This window comes from Oncorhynchus gorbuscha, linkage group LG11 (assembly GCF_021184085.1).
Source record: "Oncorhynchus gorbuscha isolate QuinsamMale2020 ecotype Even-year linkage group LG11, OgorEven_v1.0, whole genome shotgun sequence".
Lineage (NCBI taxonomy): Eukaryota > Metazoa > Chordata > Actinopteri > Salmoniformes > Salmonidae > Oncorhynchus > Oncorhynchus gorbuscha.
In genome coordinates, this window is record NC_060183.1 from 47,976,365 (window position 1) to 47,999,560 (window position 23,196).

A 23,196-nucleotide genomic window follows, 5' to 3' on the forward strand; every position below is an offset into this window, starting at 1 on the left:
ATGCTACTGATGGGACATGATCAGATTGGTTTAATTCTGTCGTGTGCCTTCCTGTACTATTCTAAGAGTGTGCTTAGATCATGCTCTTACTGTAGATATATGTCAATATGCTTAATAGATTTATTTTCAATGGGAAATGAACATTGGTTTTGTTCGGTTCATGTTCCAAACAGCACTCAGTCTTTGACCTTGGCACCTGGCTGCTGACTGATTCTATTATCCCAGTTGTCCTGTTTCCCTTTTGGCCCTGTGACTCACTGGCGGCAGTGAGAGCCACTTTAATTATAGCGCCACAACATTCCAGCAGGACAGAATGAGGAGAGAGAGTGGTGGGATTTCAGAGGGAAAGAGAGAGTAATATATATATATATATTTCCTATTCTAAATATAGAAATCTAGAAAGGTCGGGGTGAGATAGTAAGAGAGCGAGAGGCTTGGCCCTAGGCCTTATGTCAAATTAAGAGATGGGCAAGCAGAATGCTACTGTACACTGAGTAATTCCTTGACCACTGTTGTGTCTTGACATGTACCTCTCTCTTCCTTTTAGAGAGAAAACAACTACAACAACCAATGGGTCAGAAACTGAACAAAGTGTCGGAAAAGGAGGTAGTTTCAACAAATGCCTCCAATGGAGGACAGCAGTCGGAGCCCAGTGAACAGGGCAGTGGTAGCAGTAGCGGTGGGACTGGGAGCTATGGGAAAACAGAGGGACTGAGTGTCAGCAGCAGCCTGGCCAGTGAGCAGGGAGGCGATGAGCTCACTGCCACCCCGGCCTTGATAGACACCCTCAGTGAGGGGCCAATGAGCACCTCTCTAGGTGAGGAACAGAGCCCCTTGACTGTGGGGGGAGGAAACGAGGGAGGGGACAGAGAAGGCAGGGCTGTCACATATGATATAGAGAAGCCAGAAAGTGTCCTGATCTCTGAGAGGAGCACACAGCACTCCGAGCCCAAATCACAGAATAAAGCTGCGGGTAGTAAGAAAAGGGCAAATACAATGGCAGGCCAAGTGAGGAGTAAATCCCTGGCTGGCGGTTGGCACAGCGACTCAGATACAGAGGATACGACAGATATGTCTAACACAGAGGACTTGGTGATCTCAGAGGCTACCGAGGAGGACTTCGTACTTCTGGAGAAGGATGAATCGTGGTTATCGTCTGATGTGAGGAGCGCGACCTCTAAAATCAGGGACAAAGAGAAGGAAATTAAACCACTCTCTGTAAATAGAATAGTGAAGGAGGATACGACTTCTGCCGCTGTTGTGGATAAACCTCAAGACCCTACAACGTTGCCTACTTATCCAAAGAGGAACGTTTCTTCTGCTGTGGATGATCAGAGGCTCAGTGAGGACAGACTTCAGAGGTCTTCAGGAAAAAAACACCAGGAATCCAGTAAGAAGACCTCACAAAAAGCCTCATTTTTGGGTGATGAAACAAGCAAAACACAGAGTTTGCAACAAGTAACACGGGATGAGGTTACGAGCAGCACTGTAAACACTTATTTTGTTCATTACGGTAATGGTAGCAGTGGTTGCAATGCACACACAGAATGTTCAGAAAGAGCAGATCCACATTTGGCTGAACCTGCAGGTATCATGTGTCGCCCGAAGAAGGCTGAACGAACTGAAGCTGTCAAAGCTATGACAGAGAATGAGGCGGGAAAGACTGCGACTTGTGAGCTCAAAGCGGGCATTCAAGGCAAGAAACCAGCTCTCTTGAGTATTGAATTAACCCATGCCAATTCCAAGCCAAATGATATATATAATAAATCCCCTGAAGAAAAAGACTGCACTCATGAGGATTTGGTCCTTTGGAATATAGAGGAAGAACTTGATGAGAAAACAGAAGCATTAACCACGCTCAACACAAAAACGACGCCGGAGACAACAGATCCTGTTAAGAGTGGTTCACAAACTGAAAAAGAGAGGAAGGCCACAGCCACAGATAAGCATCCACAGGTGAAAGACATGCAGAGGAGGGAGGTAAAGAGAGACTGTGTCACAGACCACAGGATTGAGGTTTGTGAGTCAAATCGGTGTGAACCTGAAGTACTCAGGGCATCTTCCGCATGTGTCCCAGGACATCTTGACACACCAAATCCTCCTCAGCCTCCACCAAGGCCTAAGGCCAAAGGTACAGACAAAAGTGGGAAATCCATTCAACAGTTTGATAATGTAGAGAGCCATTGTGGTAATGTCTCCTTACAACAGCAAACTGAAACTTCTACTGGAAAAGCAAAAGAAGTATCCCCATCCACGGATACATGCATCTCCATCACCAAATATGAACATTTAGCTGCTGTACAGTCTCAGAGTAAGACTGAGGCTGTTTTACATGATGCTAAGGAAGAACTTGCTGGTAGTTGTTCTTCTGTGAAGGTAGAGAAAGAGCCAGTACTTCGGAATGCAGTCATATCTCCCTCACCAATTCAGGTTCTGAGTGTTACTGAGAATGCCAAAACATCCCTTTCTGATGAGACTGTTAATTTAACGACTGGTAGAGGAACAAACATCCTATCAGCTGCCTCTATGTCTAAAAACAGGTCACAGTTAATGTCCTCTCCTGCTCTGTCCCCAAGATGCCACAACTCATAACTGTCTCGTCCTCATGCTCATTAGAACAATGCAATGTGATTCCCTTACCTCCTCTGTCTGTGCCAACTTTAGAGGACAGTGATGGGCAGAGGCAGGTTGTTAGCATGCAGATGGAGAGCCAGCCTGTCTGTTACATTGCTGTCATCACCCCACCACCCATCATTCACATTCTGCCTGAGAGGGAAATGGAGAGCACATTGCCAACACAACAAAACAACAGTATGGATTTCACTCAGACAGAGGACAAAGCGACCCCAGGTGACTCTATAGATCCTTATTTTTCAGGGGAGAGGCTTAAACCAAAGGGGCCTCCCCCACCTGTCCCAAAAAAGCCCCAAAATCCCTTCGTTAAGATTCCAGCTGCAAAAACCTGCTGCTTGGATGAGCAGAAGATATGTGATGACGATTACCACGAGGAGGAGGAGAAGAAGAAGAAGAAGAAGAGGAGGAGACATTCACATCAAGTCAACAAAGAAAATGCTTGTGCCACAGCTCCTCAGGACATGTGTGTGTTATGGGACAACACAGGTGCTGCTTATACTGTACCATCCAACATGTACACGCCAGATAATTTTGATTTTTCACAACGACAAAGGACACCAACTAGAGAGGAAAAGTATAGAAATATCATAGATTTTGATGCTTGGGCACAAATGGTCAAACGTGCTGCAGAAGAGGAAGAACCAAAACAACTTGACATGTTGGATGGACAACCTTTTTTGGAAAAGCAGGCTAAATTCAAAGGTCCACCGCCTCCTGTACCAAAAAAGCCCCAAAAGCCATTTGTTCTATTAGAAACGGTTGCAATCTCAGAAGACATAACTTGTCCTTCAGATGACGAGGAGATACGAGAACTTGAGCAGGCCTTGTGTAAGAGAATGAAATGTGATGATGATGATGACCCTGAACCCCCTGCTGACACTGTCAGCACAGATATCCGTTGGAAGAACTTTGACCACAGTGACTGTATAGATATCCATAGTGGTCTTGTTGAGCAGCGTTATCGTGATACTGTGTCTGAGCATGAAACTGAGACATACAGGCCTGTGGCTGAGCTCATAAAGGAGACTAACCGGATGCACCAGAGAATCAGGCATGCAGACTGGACAAAACCCCTTGCAGCCAAGTCCATGATCAGACATGCAGACCGGGCAAAACCGCTCACGGCCATGTCCATTGCCGGGGCTGTAGGCCAGGGCCAGAGCCTGAAAGTATCACAGATGAAGAAGGCCTTTGATGGCACTAAGAAGCCTGCTGAAAAACCACCAGAGCCTGAACTCAAAAAAGGTAAGAAGGTGCTTTGGATCAATGTTCTCTCTGTTTATATGTCTCCCTCATATCAAATGTCATTTGTAACATGCTTTGTAAACAACAAGTATAGACCAACAGTGAAATTCTTAATTGCGGGCCCTTCCCAGAAATGCAGAGAGAAAAAAAGAGAATAAATAGAAAAATAATAACACAAGGAATAAATACACAATGAGCAATGATAACTTGGCTATATGCACGGGGTACCAGTACCGAGTCGATGTGCAGGGGAACGAGGTAATCGAAGTAGATTCAATATGTACATACACAGTAGGTAGGGATAAAGTGACTAGGAAACAGGATAGATAAACAGTAGCAGCAGTGTTGGTGTATGTGATGAGTCAAAAGGGTCAATGCTATAGCTATTGGTTAACTATTTAATGCTTGGGGGTTAAAGCTGTTCACCGTCCTGTTGGTTCCAGACTTGATGCATCGGTACTGCTTCTATGACTTGGATGGCTGGAGTCTTTGACAATTTTTAGGGCCTTCCTCTGACACGTCCTGGTATAGAAGTCCTGGATGGCAGGGAGTTCAGCCCCAGTGATGTACTCTCTCTCTCTCTCTCTCCCTCCCTCCCTCCCTCCCTCTTGCTCGCTCACTCTAGTTGGTGTGTGTGTCTCTCTCTCTCACCCACACACACACAGCCACACACACACAGCCACACACACACGTGAGGAACCTGAGTTGTAAAGAAGCCATTTTTGCCAGATTGCAGTCTGCCTTTGAGTCAATGACACACTAGTCCATTGAAACTATGTACTGTTAGAATGTGTTAGTCATGCCGTTTGGTTCAGCCACACTGTACATAGAACCACATGTTTGAGGGTTGGCAATAGTGCCTAATAAGTAGCTGACTCTTACAATGAAAATAAATAAGGTACAGGTTGACTTGGAGCAAACATCTGAGAGATGTGGTAAGCAGGATAGCATGAATGGAGACATTTGGAACTGCCTGCCCTGCAGTTCTCAGAATCACCACCTGCAGGCGCACTAAACATAAGAAAGCTGAGTGTTGGCACATTATTGTACACATTATTTTGCTGTTGGTTTTGACTGTGCCTTGAAGTTTAACTGTAGGCTATGTCCAATCTAGCAGGGCTATGCAGTTGCATGGGCGTGTCAATTAAAAAGTGAATTAGGCTGAGTGTGTGACATTTCATGCTGGTTGCATGTACAGGTTGTCTACAGCAAATACTCAATCATTTCTGAGATCATTGGCATTGTTCCTCCAAAACGACCATGATCTAGGCCTTGTTGTCTTTTTATTATAGGCCTACTTGTAGCAGTGTTGGTGATGCTTTCATAGACCCATTAATACTTTTCAGTGGAGAAAAAAATAATAATAAAAAGAGTATCTTTATCATATAAATGAGACAATTGATTTCTCTCCGATATGGGATTCCTATAATGCCTCATATGGAAGAGGCGGGGATGAAACAGGGCGTTGCTTCCGGTTCATGGAATTGCAGTCTGGAGGGAAAGAATACTCGAACGGCTGAACGAGTGTAACAAGGGAAAATCTTAACGGACGAGGGCTAAACTACCATATTCATGTTTTCAGATTGATTACCTCGTGTTCACGGAAAATTTCGCATAGATTTAGGAGGTAAGGAAAATGGACTGTCCTGTATTTGCAGTAAACATCTTGCTGCTAGCTAGCCTACCCGGCTGTGCACCGTTTTGAATGGGAACAGCCAGAGCCATGAATAAAATCTGCACTTGCGTCATAATAGCTCACTGACTGTGGTCTATGTTCCAAATTCTAGACGGTAGCATCTTCCTGTAAATTCCTAAACATCTTTGTCATTCATTTACTAGACACCGCTGTAGCAAGTCATTATTAACCACAAATGTGTCCTCCCTGGTGGGGAGCTGCCTTTGGAAATTATTGCTAATGAATTGCACATAAGGAAGTAGCTAGCATTTTTGCCTGCCACACAATGCATGGCTATTGTCCACCTTTAGATTATAGAATGAAGAGTAGTCTGCTATATAATGACTATGATCAAATGTGTTGATTTATTAATACAATGTACTTACATGTCTACTCTGATCAATCATCAATAACCTGTATTAATCAGAGACATGCATGGAGATGACGGCAGCCTACAGGACCCAGCCATCTAGCTAATAGCTAGCTACATTGCTTAGCACCTAGCTACATACTCTGTGGCAGACAATGATGTGTCCAATGATAGGCATCAATGATGCCCAGTCTAATAGCTAGCTAGGCCATAAACGTTTTATAGATGCCACTGGTGGGGTTGTCACATTTCAATCCAAGACTATAGTTATCAGTCTGTCTACTGCACCTTAACTGTTCTTAACCGGAAAATAAGCATATGGCATACCTTAGTCTGACCAACATTTTAATAATTTTGAACACGAATTAAATATTTTCGTTATGTGTCCTGAAGTCGACCTCACAATACCTAGCACCTACAATGGCAAATGGTTTGCATTATTGGTCATGTCACTTTTGCTTGCTCTAGTGGAGTAGTTATTTTCCCGAGAAGGCAGGGAATTTAAGCTATAGGGTTAGCATGTTGATGGATCAGTTTCTATGGGTGAAGTTGGGACATTCATTCATCTATCAGAGGTGATAATATATTATATAGTATATGCCATGTAGCAGATGCTTTTAGCCAAAGCGATTTAGTCATCCATGCATTTATTTTTGTAAGGGTGATCCATGGCCACCATGCTCTTACCAACTGAGCCACACAGGACCGATATATATGATTGACTTCTGTTTAGCAGCAGAGTATATGAGTCTAAAAGTTGCTGACATAACTGTCAATGCTGTATGTTGTGTATAGTAAGGATTTATGCATGACCCTTCCATTCCAGTTACAGCTGCAACTAACTCTGTAAGAAGAAGACTGGGTGATTCCATATCTCTAATTGAACTACAGTGAAAGATGCCATACACTCAGTAAAAGGAGGATGTAGACCAAAGGTTCATATGGGTATGATCTTTAAGTTGGAGTGGTGCTACCCCAGCCTCAGTCCGTTTTGTGCCATGCTGCTCTCTGTAAAGTAGGTCATTGTGTTGAGAGAAATTAGGCATGCGAGGCATGGAGCACATCTTGTTGAATGGTTCATGTGTGTGAGAGGAGAGCCTTTCCAGAATGAATCATTAGGGCTGAAACTAGTAATGGAACGAAATGTTCTGTTTGTCAAACCCTGCATGTCCTTCTCTGGCTGCATCGTGCGGTTGTAGTGATGCAGGCTGTGGTCATATAGCGTATGTCCTGTACCCAAGGCTTCGACCCAGGAGAGTATTTGACCCAGGAGAGATGGCCTTGCTGTGCTAATGCCTGTTCCCGCTTCAAAGAAGATCAATGTTTGACTAGGAGAGTCCATTCAGGAAAAATTAAGGATAGCCTATAGGCTAATATGATTTATAGCAAATATAGTGTTGCTATACAGTGGGCTCCAAATTACTGGCACCCCTGACTAGAGGTTGACCGATTTATGATTTTTTCAACTCCGATTATTGGAGGGCCATAAAAGCCAATACCGATTAATGGGCCGATTTTTATTTATTTATTTGTAATAATGACAATTACAACAATACTGAATGAACACTTATTTTAACTTAATATAATACATCAATAAAATCTATTTAGCCTCAAGTAAATAATGAAATGTGTTAAATTTGGTTTAAATAATGCAAAAACTAAGTGTTGGAGAAGAAAGTAAAAGTGCAGTATGTTCCATGTAAAATATGTGCCATGTAAGAAAGCTAACGTTTCAGTTCCTTGCTCAGAACATGAGAACATATGAAAGCTGGTGTTCCTTTTAACATAAGTCTTCAATATTCCCAGGTAAGAAGTTTTAGGTTGTAGTTATTATAGGACTATTTCCTTCTATACCATTTGTATTTCATTAACCTTTGACTATTGGATGTTCTTATAGGCACTTTAGTATTGCCAGTGTAACGGTATAGCTTCTGTCCCTCTCCTCGCTCCTCCCTGGGCTCGAACCAGCAACACAACGACAATTAGCGTGCGCTAACTAGCTAGCCATTTTACTTCGGTTACACGAGCCACATCTCGGGAGTTGATAGGCTTGAAGTCATAAACAGCGCAATGCTTGACACACCACGAAGAGCTGCTGGCAAAACACACAAAAGTGCTGTTTGAATTAATGTTTACGCACCTGCTTCTGCCTACCACCGCTCAGTCAGATACTTAGATACTTGTATGCTCAGTCAGATTATATGCAACGCAGGATACGCTGGATAATTTCTAGTAATATCATCAACCATGTGTAGTTAACTAGTGATTATGATTGATTGTTTTTTTATAAGATAAGTTTAATTCTAGCTAGTAACTTACCTTGGCTTACTGCATTCACGTAACAGGCAGCCTCCTTGTGGAGTGCAATGAGAGAGAGGCAGGTCGTTATTGTGTTGTACTAGTTAAGGTTGCAAGATTGGATCCCCCGAGCTGACAAGGTGAAAATCTGTCGTTCTGCCCCTGAACAAGGCAGTTAACCCACTGTTCCTAGGCCGTCATTGAAAATAAGAATGTGTTCTTAACTGACTTTCCTAGTTAAATAAAGATTAAATAAAGGTGTAGAAAAAAAAATCGGGGGCCCAAAAATACCGATTTCCGATTCTAAAATCATTCAATTATTTAATACAAAATAAATGTAACCAAAATCAAGGTTTTATAATTATTGTCACTCATTTAGTACTTAGTGCAACCACCTCTGGCAAGAATAACAGCATGGAGTCTTTTTCCTTTAATGTTTGACAAGGTTAAGGAACACATTTGGAGGGATTTTGGACCATTCCTCTATGCAGATCCTTTCAAGATCCTTCACATTCTTGGGTTTGCGATTATCAACTGCCCTCTTCCACTCAGCCCACAGGTTTTCGATTGGATTGAGGTCCGGTGACTGAGATGGCCATGGCAGAACTTTGATTTTGTTGTCACAGAACCATTTCCGTGTGGATCTTGAGGTAGGTTTCAGGTCATTGTCTTGTTGGAAAGTCCACTTACGGCCAAGTCCCATCCTTCTGGCAGAGACGATCAGATTGTCAGCCAAAATTGCCTGATACTTGGTGGATTTCATTATGCCATCAGTCTTAGCCAGTGCCCCTGGACCTCTGGAATTAAAACAGCCCCAAAACATCACTGACTCCCCCCTCCATATTTCACCGTGGGTATGAGGTGCCTCTCCTTGTATGCATCTCTGTTTCGACACCAAACATGCCGATGCTGTATATGACCAGAGCACTTCCAGTCATAATTTAAATGACGTTTGGCAAACTCCAAGTGCTTGCATCTGTGTCTTGGGGTCAGAAGTGTCTTTCTTCTGGCAACCCTTCCAAAGAGCCTGTGAGGTGGTGTTTGATGGTACTTTTTGAAACCTGGTGACCCCAAGACGGCACCAAGGCCTGCAATTCTTTCACAGTGATTCTTGGGGATTTTGTTGCTTCTCTCACTATCCTCCTCCCTATCCTGGGGGGCAAAATGTATTTGCGTCCTCGACCCTTGAGGTTTTCAACTGTTCCATATCTTTTGAATTTTCTAATAATTGCCCTGACCATGCTCATTGGTATATTCAATCGTTTGTGGATCCTCTTGTAGCCATTACCAGATTAATGCAGGTCTATGGCCATTTGTCTCTTTTTGAACTGCTAGTTCTTTTGTTTTCTTCATGGTGTTGGATGACAAAGGGATATTGCATGCGTGTTACCTCCTTTTTATACCCTAGTGAAACAGTAAGTGATGTAATGGCTCAGTATAGTTCCTTAAGACTTAGATACACTTAAATAAGTGGAATTTAATTTGTGGTTTCATTTTGGTAGATGTTATTTATAATAATATTTAAGGGTGCCATTAATTGTGAAACCTTGATTTGGAGGACATTGATTTTTAATTAAATCAATCAATTATTTCAGTATTTCTCACATGTTGGTATTTTGAGTTTCTCTATAATTATATTATTTATATTTGTTTAAGCATTGTTTGTGCATTGCCAGTCAGGGGTGCCAGTAATTTTGGAGCCCACTGTAGATGCAGATGTTTCTGTCACTGGCCCCATTTCATCAAAAAGATGCAAACCCATTGACCCGAGACAGGCTTGGTTGATCTCAGTCAGAAGAAGAATGTAAACGCCGTAGCTCTTGCTGTCATTCACACGTGTGTGTGTGTGTGTGTGTGTGTGTGTGTGTGTGTGTGTGTGTGTGTGTGTGTGTGTGTGTGTGTGTGTGTGTGTGTGTGTGTGTGTGTGTGTGAGAGAGCGGACGGCCCAGCGACACATGTACCAGCTCCTTGTATAATGAAAATGGCCTTGACTGAAAGGCCATCTCTTCCCTCAGCATGTAGTTTACTGACTTTCATCCGTCTCTTTCACCACAGGGACGACTTCTGTGTTATTAAGATCAGGACTCTTTCTGTCTGTCCTACCATTCAAAATACGGAGCTCAGAGCTCCTAACAACAATCTATGAGATTATGTCAAATGATAGGCTATTTACTACATTCTGGCAGTCCTTGCGAGATTGCGAGGTCATCAGTGAATATTCTGAATAGATGTTGAAGGTAGCAGACCATGTGTTACTAGTGCAAGTACATAGAATGACTGACTGGCATGCCTATTCTTATAGCCTGGTCTATTATCACTGTCTACCATGCACATTGTGACCACTATATGGGCTAAAGGAAAGATACAACTTCTGCATCCACTTCCTGTGAAGGAAACTAAGCAGGAAACCATCAGTCATCAAAAAACAACATCCCATATGAAGGATGGTGGGAGGATCAAAATTCATTGAATGCCAATTGCCAGCAATAGTGAGTTTCGGCCTAGGTGGCATGTTGGCAAGGATGCCAACTGCACACAGTATCTCCTCAAGATTATCCACCAGGTCAAGGGGTGTCAAGTACAACGTTTTAGTGCACACTGCTTGTGATACTTGATGACGTGAAAGGTCTCAGGGAGTCTGAGCTAAAGGCCCTGAGTGGAACATAGCCCATAAGCATCAGTTCTATTACTGCCTGTCCTGGCTCAGCCGTGGCTGATTTCACAGTACTGTACTGTGGCTATGCACCGCATTCTGTTGGTGGCTATGGGAGACACAAGGAAGCCTTTGATGCTAACCCGTAATTGATTAAGCTCTTCCTGCAGCAGGGTCAGTCAGCTCTTCTGATGGGAGCCTGCTCCCTGTGAGGCGTGATGGGAATCTATCATTGTTGTTATGGAAACAGAGCTATACGCTAGCTAGACAGAGCTCTCGTGGGACTTTGTTTGTGGCCAGCTTACACCAACTGGAGCTTGCCAAAGTGAACATTGGGCAATGTGAATAAAGGCTGCCTAAGTAGGCTAGTAAGAAGGGCGGTGGATGAGATGCAAAGTTTTCTCAAAATACATATTAGGCTAATGCTTTCTAGGTTCATAGTTCATACACACAAACTCAGCCATCACCTCATTTGATCAGATGTACAGAAAAGTAGACATGTAAAAGTCTGCCTCTTCTGACTGGGAGCCAGCTCTGCCATTTAGGCTTGATCCAGTTTAGATAAGCTGTGTTCTTCCATTTGAGGCAGAGATGGGGATAACTCTAACTTTATGTCCGAGTCAATGACCATGTCCTGGCGTGGCTTCACATCAACTGAGCCTTAGTTTGGGCAGTGACCACACCAATATTTGTTTTCAGTGTAGAGTGTGTCTAAAGAGAATGTGAAGTTTTATATTTGTATATTCACTACATGACCAAAAGCATGTGGACACCTGTTCGTCGAACATCGCATTCCAAAATCTTGGGCATTATTATGGAGTTGGTCCCCCTTTGCTGCCCCAAACTGTTGCCACAAAGTTGGAAAGGAATCATCTAGAATGTCATTTTATCTTGTAGTGTTAAGATTTCCCTTCACTGGAACTAAGGGGCCGACAGTAGCCTGAACCATGAACAACAGCCCCAGCCCATTATTTCTCCTTCACCAAACTTTACAGTTGGCACTATGTATTCGGAAAGGTAGCGTTCTCCTGGCATCCTCCAAACTCCGATTCGTTCATCGGACTGCCAGATGGTGAAGCGTGATTCGTCGCTCCAGAGAACACGTTTCCACTGCTCCAGAGTCTAAAGGCAGCGAGCTTTACACCACTCCAGCCAAAGCTTGGCATTACGTGCGGCTTGTGTGCGGCTGCTCATACATGGAACCCCATTTCATGAAGCTCCCGACAAACAGTTAATGTGCCAACGTTGCTTCCAGAAACCGTTTGGGATTCGGTAGTGAGTGTTCCCACTGAGAACATATTATTTTTTTACGTGCTATGCACTTCAGCACTCGGTGGTCCCGTTCTGTGAGCTTGTGTGGCCTACCACTTCGCGGCTGAGCTGTTGTTGCTTCTAGATGTTTCCACTTCACAATAACCACACTTGCAGGTTTAGCAGGGCAGATATTTGACAAACTGACTTGTTGGAAAGGTGGCATCCTATGACGGTGCCACGTTGAAAGTCACTGAGCTCTTCAGTAAGGCCATTCTACTGCCAATGTTTGTCTATGGAGATTTTATACACCTGTCAGCAACGGGCGTGGCTGAAATAGACAAATTCACTAATTGGAAGGGGTGTCCACATTCACTATATATACAAAGTATCTTGATTTAAGTTCTGGGGGAGATTTGAGGATTTCCGGGAACAAAGTTCATTGTTCATCATCGCATCCCACAGTCTGACAGACGCTATGATACCATTTATGTAACGTGCGTCTGTCCATAAGAGATTAGTAACCCCGTTCTAGCATCTGTCTGACATCTCTCCCTCTCTCCCTGTCTCTCCTCCTGATGACAGATATGTTCAGGCGAGTGGTGCGAGCGAGTAAGTTCCGTCATGTCTTTGGCCAGGCAGTGAAGAACGACCAGTGCTATGACGACATCCGCGTCTCCCGGGTCACGTGGGACAGCTCCTTCTGTGCCGTCAACCCCAAATTTGTCGCCATCATCATCGAGGCCAGTGGGGGCGGAGCCTTCCTCGTCCTCCCTCTGCTTAAGGTGAGTGTGTCACTGTCGGCCAACCAGGCAGCGTCGTGGCTCCTCCTGTCTCATTGCTCTTGGAACACTTCCTCTCACTGTTGGCCTATCTCAGTATTAGTTACATTCAGTCGCTCCGTTCTGTTTCAGTATGATTTTGATTATTTGTTATTTCCTAAGGATTTGATTACTGAGAGTCTTTGCAGAGGTCTTTCTTGAAATGGCTCATTCCTATCATTTCAACTAAATTAGATTACAATGATATTTTACTATTCCGGATATGTATATGCCAATCTAATTTTGTTGGTCCAACAATGTATACAGAACGTGAGGGTGCGCTGTAGTATCTTACTGCAAAATGGCTCGCCCACCTCTTTCAGGTTTTCTGACCCTATGGAAGACCAACAACTTCTGGACAATAGTGCTACACGCTGAATGGTTTTTAGGTCAAATGTCTTGGTGGTTTAAATTTGGTGAAAGAAAATTGAATTTGAAAGAAGCTTCCTATGCCCGGGATTGATCAGTGTGACAAGAGAGCTGGTGTGTGTGCATGTGTATAGGGCAGTTGTGTGAACAGCCAACAGCAATTGTCTGTCTCCACTCCTCTCTCTCTCTCCCCTCCCTTTATTCAGTACCCAAGAGCTTGCTGCTGCTGCTGTCAGCAGATTTGACCATATATGGAAGTCCAGCACTTTGCATGTCAGGCTGCCTACAGGACCATTTCCTTTCTCTCTCCCGATTGGCTGATGGAAATGTGTGTTGCCTAGAGGATTCTGGGACATGGGTGTTAAAAATGTAGGGGCAAACTCTACATTCAAATATATAAAGCAGAATCACTTATATTGAAGAGTGTCATATTGATGTTGTACTCAAATATCAATTTGCAGTATTTGCTCAGGAAAACATGTTTGAGTTTAAAGGGACAGTTCACCCAAATTACAAAATGACATTTAGTTTCCTTGCCCTGTGTAAACAGTCTATGGACAAGGTATGACAGCAATAATACGTCTTGGGGGGGTGAAATAGTCTAACATGCGCACTACCGCAGCGCACAACTCAAACAGCGCTGTGTTGCCTACTGTAGCTGCTGGCAAAGTAATTCAAAGCCTATACTTTATCACTTTCCAGTGTTTCTATTTTTGCCATGTAATGTTATTAAAACTAAATCAGGCGTCCTCATAGTAGAATTGTTTACCTAGTTGACTTGTTGTTGTGTGTTCTATGCGACATCTGGTCTAATATGTTTTAATAATTTATACACAATTTTTACCGACATCTTATTGGGCTCTTTTCTGGAGGTGGAAATTATATTTTCGATCAGCATCATTTTATTTTCATACATTTTGGAGTAGAATGTCCTTCTTAAAAAGTCGCCAGAACTCAGTCCTTCTACATAAAAATGATCCCCGGGAGCACCCCGGACCCCCTGAGCAGGGGACTGGAATTGGTCAACTCCCAGTTTAATACATGTACAAAATTATCCTCTTCCCCAAAATGCATAATGGTCATAACCTCCCCTTTAATGTAAAAAGTTAACTTTGCCCCAGACAATCGATCTGAGATCGACTTAAGTTTCAGTCAAGGGATTGTTTTTTACCCCTGGTTTTAGCATTTGTGGCACAAATCCCATTCATGGGACCGATATTCACATTTTGTCCAAAAAATCAGAAAGTATCTCAAGTTGATTGTGAAGCTCACAAAAGTCACCTGTGCTACATATACACAAGCAGCCCAATTCTGATATTTTCCCCCAATAATTAGTCGTTTGACTGATCACCTCAGATCTTTTTCAGAGCTAATCTGATTTATCAAAAGACCAATTAGTGAAAAAAAGATCAGAATTCAGCTGCCTGTGTAACACATGATTAAACATGATTGGCTAAAAATGCTAATATGGGGTCCCATGACTTGAATGGGATTTGTGCCACAAATGCGAAAACGTTAGCATTTGGAAACCGTGCCAGCCGCTTATAGTAACAAACACCATAGACAAGCAATCAATCACACATCTATTTTAATCAGTATGGTTGTTCTAAAGGCATTTGCATTACATGCTTTCACGCCCTCTTGTTACTTGCCTCACTGACCCTAGAGTACTGGATGGAATGCAATTATTCTAGTCCACTTGGTTAATTAGTTTACATTATCATATATTTCCTTCATCCCCCCTTAAAGAGACTGGTAACTGCTACATTGCTTAAAGGGGCACTACGAGATTCTGGCATTTCAGCCGTTTTTCGACAGATTACAGATTTTCGACTTAGAGTCAGATTCACGAGTTCAGCAACTCATGTCTCCAAACACCATTATTCACAACAATTGGACTGTATTATCCATAGAACGGAGATGATTGTTTGGTTGAATATGTAATACATCTCCCTTTGAGTGTGAGTGTGTTCTCAAACATCTGCTGTAATATCTGTTGTAGTCACTTACCTCCCGTCTGTCTGTCCCTCATGTAGCAGTAGCCTATATAATGGTCAGATGTCAACCTACACTGGAAATCAGTGATTGGGGGAAAATGTATACAGTAAAGTATAGCAATGTTATTTGACTAATATATCGATTCTATGGCTTCAGTAGTACCAATTCTCTATATAAAAAAACGCTAACGTTAGCTCGCCCTAGTCGGCTGTTCCTGCGCCAAAACTCTGGTATTTCTTCTCTAGCTTGTTATCCATCTTTTTAAGTGGTGAGCCAACATGTTTTCAGCAATTTTATGTCCGTGTGGTCAAAACTCGTTTTACTCATGGCTATCTTGTCCCTCTGCAGTAGACATGGTGAGCAATATCTTTGGAGCATCAAATTGCAATAAAATTGCAGTATTGAATCAAAATACATATAGAATCGCAATACACCTCGTATCGTGATGTCCCTGGACATTCCCAGCCCTACTGGAAACGTGACTGTTACCGAGGTCTTGTTCTGGAACTGATCTGCATTTCCCCTGAGAGAGAGGCCTGTGTATGGGGAGTCTAATTAGTGAAGATACTCAGTCAACAAACCCAAACTATCCCTCCCTCCTTGATCTGTATGATAGGCTATGTTGTGAATATGAACTTGCTGGCTGCTGTTCCCACTCCTCCTGGCATGTTGTTACCATGACAACAGCAGTAATGGCAGACGGGGAGTGCCAGTTAGGCCCCAGGGGGTCAGACCGGTGATTAAATTGCTTCTCCAATTCCAGCATCTCATAATTAGGAGTTTTGAGAGCCTGATATTTCTATTTAGTATTAATGGCTGATTGAGAGAAACACTGAAAAAATATCAACATAGCTGCAGACTTAATGAATCATTAACGAGAATGCAGACCTCTCTAGCCCTATACCTTGCCATAGCGATTACTCTTGGTGGGGGTGGGGACAAATTTCTTTATCAGTGTGGTATTTTTTTTTTATGCTGAGGTCAGTAACAGCCGTAGTCCGGGCCCAGACTAGTTGTAAATAGGAGAACCAGTTTCTCACACAGCCCTTTCGTGACGTCACTGAGGCCTCAGTCCTGCCATGCACAGAGTCTGTGTCAGCCTGGATTAAACCAAAGACGGAGCTGAGCGAAATAAGTGGGTCCTCATCACTCATTGATCCAGTTGACGGCAGAGGTCACACGCTGACCCCCAGGTTGCTCATGTCATCTAGAGGCCCTCTGATTGGATGAAGGGTATTTTCTTTAGGAACGTTAGCCTGCGGAGTTTGTAAACGACCACGTATAATCCTGCCTTGGGGATTTGATGATAGTAAAGATGATGAATGGTGCTGAAAGTAATAGTTTAGAAATGGTAGACATACAGTAACAACAATAAATGGTCTGTCTCACAGAGAGAGTAGTATGTCCTTTAGCCTAACGCTGTATTTCGATCTCCTTCACAAGTCAACCCTTGGTCTTTGCCAGTAGGATTGGGGGGGTTCAGTTTCTCCCCGTCCTTTGTTACTGATCTCCAGCAATCATACCAAACCTCCTCCTTTCTCTCTCCAGACGGGTCGCATAGACAAGGCCTACCCAACAGTATGTGGTCATACGGGACCTGTCCTGGACATCGACTGGTGCCCTCACAATGACCATGTCATCGCCAGCGGCTCCGAGGACTGCACAGTCATGGTACGTACATCTAGTTTTCACTGCTCACATCGTCCGAATGGTGTCGCTGTGACACTATGTTCAATATGCTGTCTTACCTACCTACCTACCTACTGCACGCTTGGACGCCTTGTGTGCATCTTGTGAAGTCAAGCTTGTCAAACCTTGTAGATTATTTTGCAGGGAACTCGGTGACATCTCTGCGAAAGACCTGAGATTCATATGGGATCAATAACCCTGTCTGTCTGTGCTGCAACGTTAACCTCCATGGTGTGCTCTATACACAAAGCATGTGTCATAGCGTAATCAGACCCCAGCCATATGGAAATGGTGGGGCGGTGAGGTCATCCTGTCAGTATGTCTCGCGTCCTTATTTGGTCTCGCCTGTAGCAAGAGACTGAAAAGTCCACTGAGTGGTCCGTACAATATTTGATCTAATTGAATGTATTTTATATGATACGATAGACCTTAAACATGGAATACAAGAACATTGTAGAAAGGTCTGCTCTCTGAAACATGAAGTGTTACGCAGGCCTTATTCATCTCCCTTCCTTGTTTCTGAACAAAGGGTGTGTTTTCCCCATCAGCTCTCTGCTGCCACCTTTAGACTAAACACTGTTAGCACATCCTGGTAACATTAGACATGCACATCAAAGATTGTATGAAGATGCCTAGAAACTGATTCTCCAATAGAAATTGCTGATCGGAGCCTCCCGAGTGGCGCAGTGGTCTGAGGCACTGTATCGCAGTGCAAGAGGCGTCACTACAGACCCGTGTTCGATCCCGGGATGGATCACAACAGGCCGTGATTGGGAGTCCCGTAGAGCGACACACAATTGGCCCAGCGTCTTCTGGGTTTGGGCGGGGGGGGTCTTGGCTCATTGCGCTCTAGCGACTCCTTGTGGTGGGCCGGGCGCCTGCAGGCTGATGTTGTGTGCATGGCTCGCAGTCGATGTTCCAATTCATCTCAAAGGTGTTTGATGGGGTTGAGGTCAGGGCTCTGTGCAGGCCAATTAAATTCATCCACACTGATCTCGACAAACCATTTCTGTATGAACCTCGCTTTGTGCCCAGGGGCATTGTCACATTAAAACAGGAAAGGTCCTTCTCCAAGCTGTTACCACAAAGTTGATAGCACAGAATCATCTCGAATGTCATTGTATGCTGTAGAGTTAAGATTTCCCTTCTCTGGAATTAAGGGGCTGAACCCAAACCACGAACAGCCCAAGGCCATTCTTCCTCCTCCACCAAACTTTACAGTTGGCACAGTGCATTCGGGCAGGTAGCGTTCTCCTGGCATCTGCCAAGTCGGACTGCCAGATGGTAAAGCATGATGAATCACTGCTCCAGAGTCCAATGGAGGTGAGTTTTACATCACTCCAGCTGACTCTTGGCATTGGACATGGTGATCTTAGAGGCTTGTGTGTGGCTGTTCGGCCACGGAAACCCATTTCATGAAGCTCCCGACGAGCAGTTATTGTGCTGACGTTGCTTCGAGTGGTAGTTCGCAATTCTGTAGTGAGTGTTGCAACCGAGGATAGACAACACTCGCCGGTCCTGTTCTGTGAGCTTGTGTGGCCTACCACTTCGCGCCTGAGCCGTTGTTGCTCCCATAAGTTTCCACTTCACAATAACAGCACTTACAGTTGGCCAGGGCAGAAACTAACTTTATTGGAAAAGTGGCATCCTATGACGATTCCATGTTGAAAGTCACTGAACTCTTTAGTACGGGCCATTCTACTGCCAATGTTTGTTTATGGAGATTGATTGCATGGCTGTGTCCTCGATTTTATATACCTGTCAGGTTGGCTGTGTAGTATACCTTTTAGTCTGTCTCCATAGTTAAAAATGAGGAAATCGCTAAAGACAAGTAGAAGCTAATGGCATCATGACTAACTTAATCTCTGTGTCTCCAGGTGTGGCAGATCCCAGAGAATGGGCTGGTCACTCCGCTGGCTGAGCCTGTGGTGGTGTTGGAGGGACACTCCAAGAGGGTGGGCATCGTCACCTGGCACCCCACGGCCCGGAACGTCCTCATGAGTGCAGGTAGAGATCGCTTTGACACTCTGCTCTCACACAAGGAGTGTGGCATGTTCAGCATGGAGTACATTTGTCACATCAGCTCTGAGAATACAAGGCCTCTTCTATATATTTTCCACTGTAGGACTGCACTCTGCTCTGAGACAGAGGCATGTGGATTCTGACTGTGGTTTGTTTGTGTCTGTCCTTCCAGGCTGTGACAACCTGATCATCATCTGGAACGTGGGGACGGGCGAGGCCATGATCCAGCTGGAGGACATGCACCCTGACGTCATCTTCAGCGCCTGCTGGAGCCGCAACGGAGCCCTCATCTGCACCGCCTGCAAGGACAAGAAGATCCGCGTAATCGATCCCCGCAAGGAGAAGATTGTGGCGGTGTGTGGGCTGGGGACTGTGGGGGTTGGCTTGATATGCGCTCTTCTCTTTCATACTCATTCACAAACGCATACACACCCTCCTACCGAGACGTGTTATTGGTGCTCAAACATACGATCCTCACTGACAGATGTGCTGTGTCTTTTCAGGAGAAGGACAAGGCCCACGATGGAGCACGGCCTATGAGAGCCATCTTCCTGGCTGACGGAAACATCTTCACCACCGGCTTCAGCCGCATGAGCGAGCGGCAGCTAGCCCTCTGGAACCCTGTACGTCACCTCCCAACCAGACACACACATAGATGTTCATATGCTCATAGATGCACATATCCTTATCTAGCCACTTATCTATCTAAGCACATGAAATGTATTTATTGTGTTAACAGAAAAGCATGGAGGAACCAATATCAGTCCATGAACTGGACACCAGTAATGGAGTGTTGCTGCCTTTCTACGACGCAGACACCAACGTGGTGTACCTGTGTGGGAAGGTGAGGATGATATGCTTGTTAGAGATGTCATGTATTTCCTAAATCCCTGTCTTATCCCCCAGACCCGATAGCACCAATAGTTTCCCATCTGGATGGCGGATTAGTGTGACGTCCGTCTTTCTGGGAGGACTTGTCGTTTTCTATGAACCTGACACTGTTAAAGTGCAGCGGCAAAGTATCGCTCAGGTTTTCTCAGTAAGCTCTCGTCTCTGTTCAGGGTGACAGTAGCATCCGGTACTTTGAGATCACAGACGAGTCTCCGTTCGTGCACTACCTCAACACCTTCTCCAGCAAGGAGCCCCAGAGGGGTATGGGGTACATGCCCAAACGTGGACTGGACGTCAATAAGTGCGAGATTGCCAGGTAACAACCATACACTTAGAAAGATGGCTTTGAGACCTTCTCCTTTCGTCCACTAGAGGGAGGGCTTGTTGTGCTATTTGAGAGAACAGTCCCAATGCCTTTGATTCCCACAGCTGTACATCCTCATCATATTTTATCTATTTCCCTTGCAGGTTTTATAAACTACATGAGAGGAAGTGTGAACCAATCATCATGACAGTCCCCCGAAAGGTTTGTCTCTTCCTTTTACTCTTTGACTAATTATTTTTAAATTTGAAAGATATTGATGCTATAAAAAAAAGAGTGCAATTGTCTTTCAGATGTGGGCAATATTAAGAATGGATTACAGTCCACCACTGACTAGAGTACAATCCTAACTGATACCATTACGTCTCTCTCGCCATCCCCCACACACACACGTACAGTCGGACCTGTTCCAGGATGACCTTTACCCGGACACAGCGGGACCAGACTGTGCCATCGAGGCAGAGGACTGGTTTGATGGGAAGAACGGTGAGCCTATCCTGATCTCCCTGAAAAACGGCTATGTCCCCGGAAAGAACCGTGACCTCAAGGTGGTCAAGAAGTCCAATGTCCTGGAGGGCAAGCTAGCCAAGAAAGCAGAGAACACCTCACCTGCCCAGAGCAAGGCCTCTCCACATCCCTGTACAGTGAGTAGGACTGGACAGTTACCGTAACAGCAACAACATAGTGAATAAAACTGTACTGTAACACTGGCAACAGTCAAGATGTATTAAGGTAAACTAAATCAGTGACTAGATTTGGATCTCAAAGATCGATATTAAATCATTTTAGCCATTAGATGGTTTGTGACGATGTCTCTTGTCATTTTTTAACTTGTAGTTCTTTCTCTGCTTTATCACAGCAAAATGAAGGGAAACTGGAGGAGCTACTGCGAGAAGTCAAGTCGCTCAGAGACCTTGTCACCCTACAGGACCGCCGAATTGCCAAACTGGAGGACCAGATCTCCAAGGTTGCCATCTAAGACTCGACCCCCGCTCAGGACCATTCATTGGTTGGGAGAGAATCAAGTGTGCGGGGCCAGCCACTGGCAAAATTGTAGAATTCGGCTTCATCAATTCCGCTTGGCATCTTCCCAGCGACGATCCCAAGCACGCATTCCAAGATGAACTTTTTTTTTTTCTCTCATCATGCCTACCCTCACACTTTCCTCTAAAAAAACCTAGAGAAAAAACTGTTGCAATTCATAGTCCACTTTTTACTGGGGATGAAACGCATTTAAATATCTGCTATTTTTTTTGTTGAATGGAAAGTCTTACCATTTTGTTATTGTTTTAAATTGTGGTCAAGAACATTCTTATGTGAAGTTTTTACTTAATGCCATACTCTCAACAGTTGTATGTAACCATCAGTATTGCCATATTCCCTTGATTTTTGTGCTGCCAAATTGAAATGGTGTGTGTGTGTGTGTGTGTGTGTGTGTGGTTCATGCACCACTTTTACATTTTAAATTTTTGTGTCTTCTCTCCTGTTGTGCATTCCAGTTACAGACTATACTATCATAGAATAATTTAGTCAAAGATAATTATTTTCAAACCAACTATAGCTGTTACTGTTGCAAAAGAAAGACTAAATAAATCTGCATTTCTTATTTTATTTTTGCCAAGCCAACTGCTTGAATTAAGCATCAGGTCACTGAATGTGAAGGAAGTGCTTCTGATCATACTTTTAGCTTCTGCTCTTCTGGGTATAGATTTGAACTGTGGCGGTGTCTGGAGGCATTGGGGTAAACTGCAGCTCTCGCTGGTGTAAATGTTGTGTAAGTGTAGTGGTGCCTCCATCACGCTGTGGCTGGTATTAAGGGTCAATCTGAGGTCCCCTCTCCGGTGCATGTTGTGGCATTTGGAAAGGACTCTCAGCACTTGTTTCACTCAAACCTTTGACATATAGTTCTGTGCATGCAATAAAGATTTTACTCATGCACATGTCTTCTCCACAATAAATCCCTTAAATTCTTTCTTTGCACTAACTTCTCCTTCTGTCCTTTCTCCTCTGTATGTTTTCCTGGCCTGCAATGAAATGATCCACACACTGAAACGGGCAGAGCAGTGCGGAGTCTGATGCAAGACAGATCAAGTGGGAATTTAGAGACCATTATGCTAATATCATACCCCCAAGACATGCTAAACTCTCACCGTTTCAATAATGTGAGGTTAGCATTTTTTTGGGGGGATATATTTGTCCGTTTTAACTTTCTCACTTCTAGCCGATTCATTCAGGGCTGTCCGTAATGGTAGCATCTACATTAATGTAGAAGTGTTGAGAAACATTCTATTCTTACAATGAAAGTGTCTCCAAAATCACACAATACATTATTTACCATTCATTTCAATTGGACACAGAATGATCTGAAACGCAACCAAAACAAACAGTAAATGCATCTAACAAATGTGTAAAGTCACAAACTTGATGTAATCATTGTTAGGAATATGGGACCAAATACTAGACTTTTGCCTACTTTAATAGAAAAAGAAGTGAATTTGTCTCGATACTTTTCGTCCCCTAAAATGGGGGGGGACTATATACAAAAAGTGCTGAAATTTCTAAACAATTCACCCAGTAAGGTTGAAAATACCCTCAAATTAAAGGTGACGGTCGTCACTTTAACATAGGCATTGTAATAATTTCAATCCAAAGTGTTGGGAGTACAGCGCCTAAATTACGGAGGGCACTGAAATGATATAATGGTATTATCAAACATTTGTTTGATAATGACATAGAAACTGAAATTATCATTAAACAAGACATCCAGAAATCAAGATCCAATAACTAGTCTCAGTGCAATTATAAGATCCTTTGTTCCGACAACAGAGACATTGTAAAAACATCAAAAGCATAGAGTAGGGGTTCTCCTGGCTTCCTGTTCAGACAGGCTGCATCTCATGTGGTTCTGGTTGGGGATGTTCTTATCAGACAGAATGGGAAGGGAATGGGGTCAGAGGG

At 43.8% G+C, this 23,196-nt stretch overlaps 1 protein-coding gene across 3 annotated transcripts; it reads left to right on the forward strand.

The window, feature by feature from the left end:
* Positions 1 to 915: 915 nt before the first annotated feature.
* Positions 916 to 22,210, forward strand: LOC124048792 (coronin-1C-A-like). Of its 3 annotated transcripts, XM_046369879.1 has the most exons (12): positions 5,344 to 5,506; positions 8,775 to 8,872; positions 12,712 to 12,911; positions 16,863 to 16,985; positions 18,881 to 19,010; positions 19,198 to 19,379; positions 19,529 to 19,648; positions 19,765 to 19,869; positions 20,087 to 20,232; positions 20,385 to 20,442; positions 20,637 to 20,882; positions 21,098 to 22,210. In XM_046369879.1, the coding sequence occupies exons 3-12, from the start codon at positions 12,714 to 12,716 to the stop codon at positions 21,215 to 21,217; spliced, it is 1,428 nt and encodes a 475-aa protein (XP_046225835.1). In that variant the 5' UTR covers positions 5,344 to 5,506; positions 8,775 to 8,872; positions 12,712 to 12,713; the 3' UTR covers positions 21,218 to 22,210. The 3 variants fall into 3 exon arrangements, with proteins under 3 accessions (XP_046225833.1, XP_046225835.1, XP_046225834.1); XM_046369877.1 differs by lacking the exons at positions 5,344 to 5,506; positions 8,775 to 8,872 and adding an exon at positions 916 to 3,879; XM_046369878.1 differs by lacking the exon at positions 8,775 to 8,872.
* Positions 22,211 to 23,196: the final 986 nt, after the last annotated feature.

Excerpts from the sequence above, each read along its gene's own strand:
- LOC124048792 (XM_046369877.1), top strand. The coding sequence starts at position 2,577 with ATGCCACAACTCATAACTGTCTCGTCCTCATGCTCATTAGAACAATGC. Across the intron at positions 12,912-16,862 it reads TCGTCCTCCCTCTGCTTAAG|ACGGGTCGCATAGACAAGGC; the intron begins GTGAGTGTGTCA and ends TTCTCTCTCCAG. Across the intron at positions 16,986-18,880 it reads CCGAGGACTGCACAGTCATG|GTGTGGCAGATCCCAGAGAA; the intron begins GTACGTACATCT and ends CTGTGTCTCCAG.